The sequence below is a fragment of the Herpailurus yagouaroundi genome, unplaced genomic scaffold (genome assembly GCF_014898765.1).
Source record: "Herpailurus yagouaroundi ecotype Mexico unplaced genomic scaffold, PumYag 193, whole genome shotgun sequence".
Lineage (NCBI taxonomy): Eukaryota > Metazoa > Chordata > Mammalia > Carnivora > Felidae > Herpailurus > Herpailurus yagouaroundi.
Window position 1 is genome coordinate 1 of NW_024412424.1, and position 12,543 is coordinate 12,543.

The following is a 12,543-nucleotide window of genomic DNA, read 5'->3' on the forward strand; positions in this document are numbered from 1 at the left end:
TGCATGAAATAATTTCTTATTAAGTCTATGATACCTGGCCATTGGGGGAAAAACTGATGTTGGGATGAAAATTACTAATCAGAGAGGAAACGGTGATCCCCTCAAGGGGCCCAGATCCATTCACAAAGTATTGAAATTATTTTATTGACTGGAAATACATGGTAGCATTTGAACAATGTGGGCCAGGCCCATGTGAAGTTTTGTCATGTTATTTTCCCCTTTACTGGTAGTCACCTCCACCACATGGACCCAGGAAATGATACAGGAACTTCACAATTTCTTCTTCTGGGATTTTCAGACGGTCCAGAACTGCAGCACCTCATATTTGGGCTTTTCCTCTCCATGTACCTGATCACTGTGTTTGGAAACATGCTCATCATCTTGGCCGTCAGCACAGACCCCAACCTCCACACGCCCATGTACTTCTTCCTGGCCAACCTGTCCTTTGTAGACATTTGCTTCACCTCCACCACCGTCCCGAAGATGCTCTGGAACATCCAGACCCAGAGCAAAGTCATAACCTATGAGGACTGCATCACACAGATGAACTTCTTCATAATCTTTTCAGTGTTGGATGACTTTCTCCTGAGTGTGATGGCCTATGACCGGTTTGTGGCCATCTGTCACCCCCTGCACTACACAATCATCATGAACCCCCAGCTCTGTGGACTCCTGGTTCTGGTGTCCTGGATCATGAGTGTTCTGTATTCCTTGTTGCAAACTTCAATGGTGTTGCGGCTGTCCTTCTGTACAGAGGTGGAAATCCCCCACTTTTTCTGCGAACTCAATCAGATGATCCAACTTGCCTGTTCTGACACCTTTCTTAATGACATGATGATGTATTTTGCAACTGTGCTGCTGGGTGGTGCTCCCCTGGCTGGGGTCCTTTACTCTTATTCTAAGATAATTTCCTCCATACGTAGGATCTCATCAGCTCTGGGCAAGTATAAGGCATTTTCCACCTGTGCGTCTCACCTATCGGTTGTCTCCTTATTTTATTGTACGAGCCTAGGAGTGTACCTCAGCTCTGCTGCTACCCAGAGCTCCCACTGGAGTGCCACAGCCTCGGTGATGTACACGGTGGTCACGCCCATGCTGAACCCCTTCATCTATAGCCTCAGGAACAGAGACATAAAGGGCGCTCTGAGGAGATTCTCTGCAATGGCATCTATAAAAGGGCTAATTGTCTTGGGCTGAAGAATTTCCCATGACTGCTGGCCAAAGAGGTTTAGACTCAGAAGTTGTGATTTTTTAAGCAAATTCTGGACATAGAATTTGCTTCCTTATTTCCTGGAAGTTTTATTTTTTATTTTTTTTTAACTACTCAGTACAATTTAGTCAGTCATTTATTAAATTTTTCCCTCTCTCTGATATCCAACAATTTTCCCTTCATTTTCTTTCTTTATTTCTAAATTGATTCCCAACCTGTGATATGGAAAAATTAGGAATTCCCATTTATCTCATTGAATTGCTTGGGTTTCTTAAGAATAATTTCTTCCCAAATGACAAAAATCGCCCCTTTCAATATGTCTTTAGTTTTACTAAGAGAAGAGACATTTGTTACCATTCTGATGGAAAAATTCAATTTGGTAAGTAGGCCATTTGTTCCTATCCTATCCTATCTTATCCTATCCCATTCTATTCTATTCTATTCTATTCTATTCTATTCTATTCTATTCTATTCCATTCCATTCCATTCCATTCCATTCCATTCTATTCTAAATCTGAGACCACGGTTTTTCACTTTGTGTTTGCCATTCCTTTGTGTATCTCTACCTGCTCTTCCTGATGAACGTACTAGTGTGTTTCATAACAGGCCATTGGTTTTATTCTTCTAATTAGGATCCTGTTCTCTTCTGGCTGTATGGCTTCATGGCTGTCACCATTGCTTACAATGTCACCATTGCTTACACAGTCGCTGGCAAACTGATTATCAAATACTTGTCTACCAGTGGAGTCTACACGGAAAATGAGATTCGAATGAATAGAATGACTTAATATGCTCGTACCCCAATGTTTATAGCAGCACTTTCAACAATGACCAATGATGGAAAGAGCCTAAATGTCCATCAACTGACGAATGGATAAAGAAATTATGGTTTATATACACAATGGAATACTACGTGGCAATGAGAAAGAATGAAATCTGGCCTTTTGTGGCAACGTGGATGGAAGTGGAGAGTGTGATGCTAAGTGAAATAAGTCATACAGAGAAAGACAGATACCTTATGTTTTCATTCTTATGTGGATCCTGAGAAACTTAAAACAGAGGACCATGGGGGAGGGAAAGAAAAAAAAAAGGTTAGAGAGGGAGGGAGGCAAGCCATTAGAGACTCTTAAAAAGTGAGAATAAACTGAGGGTTGACGGGGGGTGGGAGGGAGTAGAGGGTGGGTGATGGGCATTGAGGAGGGCACTTGTTGGGATGAGCACTGGGTGTTGTATGGAAACCAATTTGACAATAAATTTCATATTAAAAAAAAAGAATGACTTACTATGGCCTTCAAGTCAAAGATGACCTCGATTATGATAAAGCAAATTTTAAATTGTCCTTTGTATTAGTATGCACTACATTTCTTTTCAAGTTGTACATCTCCCAATCAAGTATGGAATACCAATGGCAATGTTTAAGGGCATTTATTTGCTGGGGTGAATGATGGGCTAACCTGTTACAAGCAAAACACTTATAAATGAAAACTATAAAATATTGCTGAAAGAAATTAAACAAGACGTAAATAAATGGGATGGCATCCTGTGCTCCTGCTTTGAAATTTTAAGTTTTAAATTTAATTTTAGGATGGGCTTAAAAGATTTTCCCCAACCCCCCCATTTGTTATTTCCATAATGACATTCAATCTGTAGATTTTTTCAGTAGTGTTGCCATCTTAACAACTTTAATTCTAATTTAAATTTCTTCTAACACAGAAGCACAACTTTGCTCTCAGACTGTGCCCCACAGACCAAGACCTGTAGCATCAACACCATGAGGGAGCTTGTTAGAGAAGCAGAGTTGCTGGGGTCCCTGGAGCCCTGATAAATCAGAATTTGCACTTTAACTACAGCCCCTGGTGAATTGTGTGCACAGTGAGGTTGGAGAAGCCTTAGTGTGGAGCAGTTTTTCTCACCTTCTCACCATTGACCCTTGAAACTAGAAAATTCTTTTTGTTGGGTGCTGTCCTGTGGATGAAGGTATTCAGCAGAATCCCTTCAGACATGGACAAATATCCGCAGAGCAATGACTCTGGTCGAGAACCACTTCCCAGAGTTTCAGAACAGGAAGCATCCTGACATAATTCCAGTTAAGACTACATCCCTACTTCGTTTATGCCTTTGAACAGAATAAGAAAATCCTGTGAGCCCCATTTTTACAATATGGAGCTCATGAAAGTACTACTTCATAGATTGTACTTTTGTAAAAATTAAGTCATAGAATTCCTTTAGTGTGTTCAGCTAGTCTATGCTGCATAAAATATAAATATGTCTCGTCATTAATAAACACTCATCATGAAGGAATACATGACAGTTCTTATGATCTAAATAACTTGTGATCTAAATATGAAATTCCTAATTGTTTTGGCTGAACTATCACAAAGCCAAAGAGTATAGTATTTTTCCTTTTAAAAAATGTATTTATTGGGGCGCCTGGGTGGCGCAGTGGGTTAAGCGTCCGACTTCAGCCAGGTCACGATCTCGCGATCCGTGAGTTCGAGCCCCGCGTCGGGCTCTGGGCTGATGGCTCAGAGCCTGGAGCCTGTTTCCGATTCTGTGTCTCCCTCTCTCTCTGCCCCTCCCCTGTTCATGCTCTGTCTCTCTCTGTCCCAAAAATAAATAAACGTTGAAAAAAATTTAAAAAAAAATGTATTTATTTAAGTTCAGTTCGTTAACACACAGTGCAGTATTAGTTTCAAGAAGAGAACCCAGTGATTCATCACTTACATACAACTCTCATTGCTCCCCACAAGTGCCCTCTTTAATGCCCATCACCCATTTAGCCCATCCCCCCCCAAACACCTCTCTAGCAACCCTCAGTTTGTTCTCTTTATTTATCTCTTACAGTTTGCCTCTCTGTCTGTTGTTATCTTATTTTTCCTTCCCCTGCCCTATGTTCATGTTTTGTTCATCTTAAATTCTACATATAAGTGAAATCATATGATATCTGTCTTTTCTGACTGACTTATTTCACTTAGCATAATACACTCTAGTCCATCCATATTGTGCAACTGGCAAGATTTCATTCTTTTTGATTTCTGAGTAATATTCCACTGTGTGTGTGTGTGTGTGTGCACTGTATGTGTACATAAATCTTTATCCATTCATCAGTTGATGGATATTTGGGTTCTTTCTAAAATTTGGCTATTGTTGATAGTGCTGCTATACACATTGGGGTACATGTGCCCTCTGAATCGGCATTTTTGTATCCTTTGGATAAATACCTAGTTGCACAATTTCTGGATCAGAGGGTATCTCTATTTTTAATGTTTTGAGCGATCTCCATGCCATTGGCTGCACCAGGTTGCATTTGCATCAGCAGTGCAACACGTTGTGATTTTGATTTCTGTTTTCCTGATGATGAGTGATGCTGAGCATCTTTTCATGTGCCTGTTAGTCATTGGGATGTCTTCTTTGGAAAAGCATCTGCTCATGTCTTTTGTCCACTCCTTCACTGGATTATTTGTTTATTGGGTGTTGAGTTTGTTAAGTTTCTTGTAGATTTTGGATACTAACCCTTTATCCAATATGTCATTTGCAAATAAATATCTTCTCTATTCTGTCGGTTGCCATCTAGTTTTCCTGATTGTTTCCCTCACTGTGCAAAAGCTTTTTATCTTGATGAGGTCCCAATAGTTCATTTTTGCTTTTGTTACCCTTCCCTCTCCAGAAAAGGGTCTAGTAAGAAGTTGCTGCAGCCAAGGTCAAAGAGGTTGCTATCTGTTTTCTCCTCTGGGATTTTGATGGTTTCCTGTCTTACATTTAGATCTGCCATCCATTTTGAGGGTGTGTGTGTGTGTGTGTGTGTGTGTGTGTGTGTGTGCGGTTAAGAACATGGTCCAGGTTCATTCTTCTGTATGCCACTGTCCAGTTTTCCCAACACCATTTGCTGAAGAGACTTTCTTTTTTCCATTGGATATTCTTTCCTGCTTTGTCAAAGATTAGCTGGCCATACATTTGTGGGTCCATTTCTGGGTTCTCTATTCTGTTCCACTGATCTATGTGTCTGTGTTTGTGCCAGTACCATACTGTCTTCATTATTACAGCTTTGTCATACAGCTTGAAGTCCAGAATTGTGATGCCTCCTGCTTCGTTTTTCTTTTTCAAGATTGCCTTGTCTATTTGGGTCTTTTCTGGTTTCATACAAATTTTTAAAGTGTTTGTTCTAGCTCTGTGAAGAATTCTGGTGTTATTTTGAATTTTTTTTTTTGAAAATTTTTTAGTGTTTATTTTTTTAGAGAGAGAGAGAGACAGAGTGTGAGTGGGGGAAGGTCAGAAAGAAAGGGAGACACAGAATCTGAAACAGGCTCCAGGCTCCGAGCTGTCAGCACAGAGACCAACGTGGGTCTCAAACCTACAAGCTGTGAAATCATGACCTGAGCCAAAGTCAGACGCTTAACTGACTGAGCCACCCAGGCACCCCAAATGCTGGTGTTATTTTGATAGGGATTGCATTGAATGTGTAGATTGCTTTGGGTAGTATCGGCATTTTAACAATATTTCTTTTCCAATCCATGAACATGGAATGTTTTTTCTATTTCTTTGTGTCTTCTTTGATTTCTTTCATAAACTTTCTAAAGTTTCAGCATACAGATTTTTTACCTCTTTGGTTAGTTTATTCCTATATATTTTATTTATTTATATTTTTTGGTGCAATTGTACTGGGACTGATTCCTTGATTTGTCTTTCTGCTGCTTCAATATTAGCATAAAGAACTGAAACCAATTTCTGTACATTGATTTTATATCTTGCAACTTTGCTGAATTCATGCATCAGTTCTAGCAGTTTTCTGGGTTACGGGAGGCTTTCAGGTTTTCCATGTCATCTGCGAAGAGTAAAAGTTTGACTTCGTCCTTGCCAGTTTTGATGCCTTTTATTTCTTTGTGTTATCTGATTGCTGAGGCTAGGACTTCCAACACTATGCTGAATAACAGTGGACAGTGGTGAGTGGACATCCCTGTCATGTTCCTGACCTTAGGGGGAAATTCTCAGTTTTTCCCCACTGAGGATGATATTCTGTGGGTCTTTTGTGTATGGCCTTTATAATCTTGAAATATGTTCCTTCTATCCCTACTATCTCGTAGGTTTTTATCAAGAAGGGATGCTGTATTTTGTCAAATGTTTTTTCTGCATCTACTGAGAGGATCATGTGGTTCTTATCCTTTCTTTCATTAATGTGATGTATTACATTGGTTTATTTGTGGGTATTGAACCACGCTTACGGCCCAGAAATAAATCCCAAGTGATCGTGGTGAATAATTCTTTTAATGAATTGTTGGATTTGGTTTGTTAGTATCTTGTTGAACATTTTTTGCTTCCATGTTCATAAGGGAGACTGGTCTGTAATTCTCATTTTTAGTGGGGTTCCTGTTTGGTTTTGGAATCAAGGTAATGCTGGCTTCATAGAATAACTTTGGAAGTTTTCCTTCCATTTCTATTTTTGGAACTGCTTCAAAAGAATAGGTATTAACTCTTCTCTAAATGTTGGGTAGAATTCCCCTGGGAAGATATTAGGCCCTGGGAAATGTCTTTTTCACCCAGAAGCCTAGGGGAAAAAATTTACAGAGCTGTTACGTTGTGTTTGGTTAAAACTGTTAAGCTGGTAGCCAAAGGGTTACTCTGAATTTGCTGGCAGGAAAGCAAGTATTACAAGACTAAAGAAGAACCCGAAGGTAGCTGTGTTATAATAATTGATATTCTTTAACTCAGGGTTTCCCAGTCTCTGCACTATGGGCATCCTGCCCAGAGCCTGCCCTGTGGTGGGGAGCATCCTGTGCACTGTAAGGTGTTCAGAGCATCCCTGACCTCCGTGCACCCCTCTCCAGTGTGACAGGCAAAGCTGTTTGCAGACCTTGATGAGTGTACCCCAGGGAACATAATCACACCTGATTAGAATTTGACAATCTCAACATATTTTTCTAGCATTGCTATAATAGCAATTTAATCATAAAGAATATAAAAGACCATTAAAGTGTTAGTAGCATTCACTCTGTGAAAGTGACATAAATACTACTGAATACCATTGAATAAATACCCTAATTAGGTAAGCAAATAAACACAGTGATCACTTGCTCTGGGATAAGTTGAATTGGTTCTCAGGTGATGACGGGTTAATGTTCTCGGCTTCGGTTCTCTCTGACCCTCTCATCCATGGGGCAATGGGGTGTTCAACTCACCAGGCTGGGGTATTTGATAGGAAGGTCTCTTTGTGGAAGTCTGAATTCCTCCCTGGACGAAGATGATACGGTCTAAAGTACTGTCCTCAGCCGAGGCAGCAGGGAGGCAGTGAAGCATCAGTCCCCAGCCAGAATTAGGACTCAGAGCAAATAGACAAAAATCATGCCCCTTCCTGTCGAAGGTCGCACAGGCTGACAGACAGGAACCAGGAGGTATTTACAGCTCCCTATATTTACCCATTAGGCACACTTCCCTCTTGTGACTCCAACCTCTAAGCACATGATTCCCAAGTGGAAAACTGCTCTGGACATAAAGGATTTTTTTTTTCCGTAATCCCAGTTAAAGATCAAGTGAATACATAAAGAATATTTCACTCATTTTCCCATAACCTGCCCCCTCCTGCTGTGTAAATCTTCCACTATGTTATCTCAACTCTGAGTTACACTTTTCTCCAAGTCTAAGACAGAGGAACCCCCTGGACTGGGTGTGTTATCAAATCATTAACTTATCTTGGGACCCAACTCTGTTATTTCCAGTGTCTAACAACTTTTTTTTTTGAGAGAGAGAGAGAGAGAGAGAGAGCATGCTGGAGAGGGGAAATGGGAGGGTGAGAGAGAGAATCCCAAGCAAGCTCCATTCTGAATGCAGAGCCCAACAAGGAGCTCGATCTCATGAACCATGAGATCATGACCTAAGCCAAAGTCAAGAGTCAGATGCTCAACCGACTAAACCACCCAGGTGACACAATGTCTATCCTTTTTAATAAGGGAGAGAACTGGGTTCTTCTGATAATAAACCTTGGGCATTATACACAATGGCTTCAAGACATTTTGGCTGTCACGATTACAAATTTTTTACTTTATCAAAACTTAAAAGCTGGCATTTGGTCCCTTCTTATAAAATGATGTTAATGATAACAGATATATTTACATCTTTTTAATGTACTACAGTGTGGGCTTAACTTTTCATAGGGATGTTTCATTTAATTTTTGCAAACATTTTATCCCCAAGGAAGCACATTTAAGAACTCCATTCTACATTATAGAAATTGTGCATGGCGGTGTGTAGCCATCTGTCCAAATTAACATCTGAGTATGTGGTTGCTTTGAGTTCGATTCTGTCAGTATGTTTCTAGTTCTCCAACTGGGGCAGTGGTTCCCAGCCAGAAATGAATTTTCCCTGAGGATGTCTGGCAATGTCTGAAGGGATGTTGCTAAACACACACAACCCCAGGAAAGCACCCAAAAATATTATCCTGCCACAAATGTCAACCACAAAAGGTGAGAAACCCATCCAGACCAGCATTTCTCCAGCTTCAATGTGCCTGTGAATCCACACAGATCCCCCTCCAAATGCAGAATCTGATCACACATCCTGGGTGGCCCAGAGATTCTGCATTTCTAGCAAGCTCCTGGGTGATGCTAATGTGTGGGTCCGGGTCTGTGGACCACCCTTTGATTAGCAAGGAGGTGATCTTGTGTTAGGGATAGGCATAGGTAGTTTTAAGTCTTCTGCACCGAATATTGTCATTGCAGGTAATTTTGAAGGAGCAGTGTTTTTGCTCATTCTTCAGGTTGTGCAAATTCTGTGTTAATTGCTTTCACAAGTGACCAAAATAATATCGTTATGGAAAATACTGTGTAGCTGGCAGATGAAGCCCCTCCCAAATATCTCCACATCATAATCCCCAGTACTTTAACACGTTATTTTTATAGCAAAGAAGGATTAAGATGGCAGATTGAACAGGGCTGCTAATCAGCTGCCATTAAGATAAAAGGATTAGCTGTGATTGTGCCGGTGGGGCTAAGGTAATCATGATGGTCTCCCAAATGTTGAGGAGGGAGACAAAAGAGTTGGTGTCACAGAGACTTTGAAAATGCTACCCTGCTGGCTCTGAAAGTGGAGGAAGAGCCATGAACCAAGAACTGCAGGTGACCAGCGACAGAGACTGGAAATGGAAAGGAAACAAGATTCTCCCCAGAGCCTCTAGAAGGAACTCAACCCTGCGGACATCTTGCCATTATCCCGACGAGACTCCTTCCAACCTTCTGACTCCAGAACTGTAAGAGTGTGTATGTGTTTGTTTTAAGCAGCTAGCGTAGCGATGTTTTACAGCAGCAGGAGGAATCTCATACAAACATTGTCAGTAGAATTATATGAGGGAACCAAGTTTAAGCCTCTCAATTCTCTCATCAGCTTCCCTTGCATAAGGGCAGATGACATTAAAAATCCACAGTAAGTAGGAAGGAATTTTTAAATTGATTTGGAGAGTGGAAGGGATCAAGATGGCAGAGCAGCATGGAGATCCTGAGCTTGTCTTGTCCCTGAAACGCAGCTAGATCAGCACCAAACCATTTCGAACACAGGAAATTGATCTGAAGATTAACATAATGTTCTGCATAACTTGTGCCACAGAACTTGGCAGGTACCTGGTGCAGAAAGGTGAATTGGGGGAGAGAAAAGCCACAGGAGGTAGAGAGCTGTTTTTGCAGAGAGGGGACAGAGAGAGAAAGGAGGAGAATGCAGGAAAAGCACTCCCCTGAAAGTAGCTGGAGAGCAAGAATGAAAACACTCGCAGGGGACTGAACAAGAAATCTGTTCCCCAAAACCATTGACAGGGAGAAAGGAAAGGGTTTCAATACCACCAGATTCTATAAACAATTGAGCACAGAGTCTGAAGTTTTGGAGCTCAGTTCCTGGCAGTGCTCTGGTAAGGAAATAGGTTGAATCCCCAGGAGCAAGGAGCAGGGTCTGAAGGGTCTGTGTGACACATGGGGAGAAGAAGTTCCCCTGCTGGGGCGCCATTCAGTAGAGGCCATATGGCCTCCCCACAGGCAAAAGTCCCAGCGGACCATGGGGAGCAGCCGCGTTTGCTGGTATTAGGACAAAGATGCCAGAGTGCAGTGAAACCTGGCACTGGCTGTATGTTGTGATTTACCATCATCTCTGAACCTCTGCTGCTGTGCAATCAAATGAACATTTTCTGGGGCAAGCTAACACCCACCCATTTGTCAACAAGATCCTCCCTCAGAGATTTCACCCGGGTCCAAGCTGCAGGGGTTTCTGAGGTGTGGGGATTTGAAACACAACCACCTCTGAGATAAAACTCTAGAGGAAGGTGTTGCCCGGCAGGCGGACAGGTTGGACACAGACAGCACAGAGGTGGGGAGTGGATGGAGACCTGAGACAAAGGAGGGGTGCTCGATCCCAGGTTGATGAGAGCATAAAGTTGGTAGGGAGCTGGGTGAACCCATTTCCACCTCCCCTGTGCAGGCACATGGATCCACTCCAGTAAGCTAAGCAACACTACGTACTGGAGATAGAAGCCATTACACCAAGCCCCACCAAATGGTGCCCTCCAAGCACATCCCATAGAAGACCAGAACAAGTCACTCTACTGCTTGGAGTATAGACTGTAGAGGGCTCCTTAGTTTCACTTTTGGGGAAATTGGACATAACTTCACGTGAGTTTCATTCTGTTTGCTGGTTCATTTTTTGGTTCATTTCCTTTGCTTCTGTTTAAATTATTTTCTCTTTCTTTCATGGATACAGAAAGAAAAATTTATCTTTCTTACTTATTTTTTTAACTTTTTACTCTATTTCATTTTCTTTATTTAACTATTTTTATATAAATTTCTTTAGTTTCCATTCTTTTCTTACTTTTTTCTTTCCCTTTTTTCTCTATTCAATCAAGCTAGTTTCAACAAACAGACCAAAACACACTTAACTACCTTCCTTTATGATTTTTTGTTCTGTTTTTAACTTTTTAAATTTTATTAATATTTTTCTCCCTCCAAAATAACAAAATGAAGGAATTCACCCCAAAAAAAGAACAGGAAGAAATAACAGCAAGGTGCTTGATCAATACAGATATAAGCAAGAGGTTAAAACTAGAACTTAGAGCCAAGATAATAAGAATGCTAGCTGCAGTTGAAATAACCATAGAATCAGTTTCTGTGGCGATACAAGAATAAAATCCAGACAGGATGAAATTAAAATGCTATAATCAAGATGCAATTTCAAACGGATGCCATGATGGCAAGGATGGATGAAGCAGAACACTGAATGAGTGATATAGAAGATAAAATTATGGAGAATAATGAATCAGAAAAAAAGGATGAAAACAAAGGCAAAAGTTCATGATTCAAGACTTAGAGAACTCAGTGACTTATTACAAAGGAATACCATCTGAACCATAGGCGTCCCAAAAGATGAAGAGAGAGAAAAGGGGGCAGAAGATTTATGTGAATAAATTATAATGGAAAACTTCCCTAATCTGGGGGAGAACAATGACATTAAAATCCAAGAAGCACAGTGAACTCCCATTAGATTCCACAAAAACTGAACATCAACAAGGCATATCATAGTCAAATTCAAAAAATACATAGACTTGGAAAGAATCATGAAAGCAGCAAGGTAAAAAAAAAATCCTTAACCTATAAGGGAAGACAGATCAGGTTCACAGTAGACCTATCCACAGAGACATGGCAGTTCAGAAAGGAGTGGCAGTAAATATGCAATATGCTGAATCAGAAAATTACACAGCCAAAAAATTATTTATCCAGTCAGGCAACCATTCAAAATAGGAGAGATAAAAAGTTTCCCAGAAAAACAAAAACTAACAGAGTTCATGGCCACTAAAACAGCACTGCAGGAAATTTTAAAGGGAACTCTTGAGTGAATAAAAGACAAAAGAAAACAAAAGGATTAAAAGCAACAAAGTCTAGAAAAGACCAGAAAACCTCACTAGAAAAACACCAACTCTACAGGCAAGAGAAAGGCACTAAAATCACATCTTTCAGTACTCACTCTAAATGTCAATGGACTAAATGCTCCAATCAAAAGACACTGGGTACCAGAATGAATAAGAAACCAAGACCCATATATGCTGCTTACAAAAGACTCGTTTTAGACCCAAATACACCTGCAGATTGAAAGTGAGGAGATGGAGAACCATCTATCATGCTAATGGTCATCAAAAGAAAGCTGGAGTAGTCATACTCATGTCATACAAACTAGATTTTAAAGTAAAGACTGTAACAAGAGATGATGAATATCATAATTCAGGACTGTATCCACCAAGAAGATACAACAATTTTAAATATTTATGCCCCCAAAGTGGAAGAAACCACATATATAAATCAATTAATCACAAACAG

General features: G+C 40.6%; 1 protein-coding gene across 1 annotated transcript; it reads left to right on the top strand.

Moving 5' to 3' along the window:
- Window positions 1-234: 234 nt before the first annotated feature.
- Window positions 235-1,653, top strand: LOC121010916 (olfactory receptor-like protein OLF4). Its single transcript, XM_040444752.1, has one exon. It carries the CDS (start codon window positions 244-246, stop codon window positions 1,195-1,197), a length of 954 nt encoding a protein of 317 aa, XP_040300686.1. The 5' UTR covers window positions 235-243; the 3' UTR covers window positions 1,198-1,653.
- The last annotated feature ends 10,890 nt before the right edge of the window (window positions 1,654-12,543 follow it).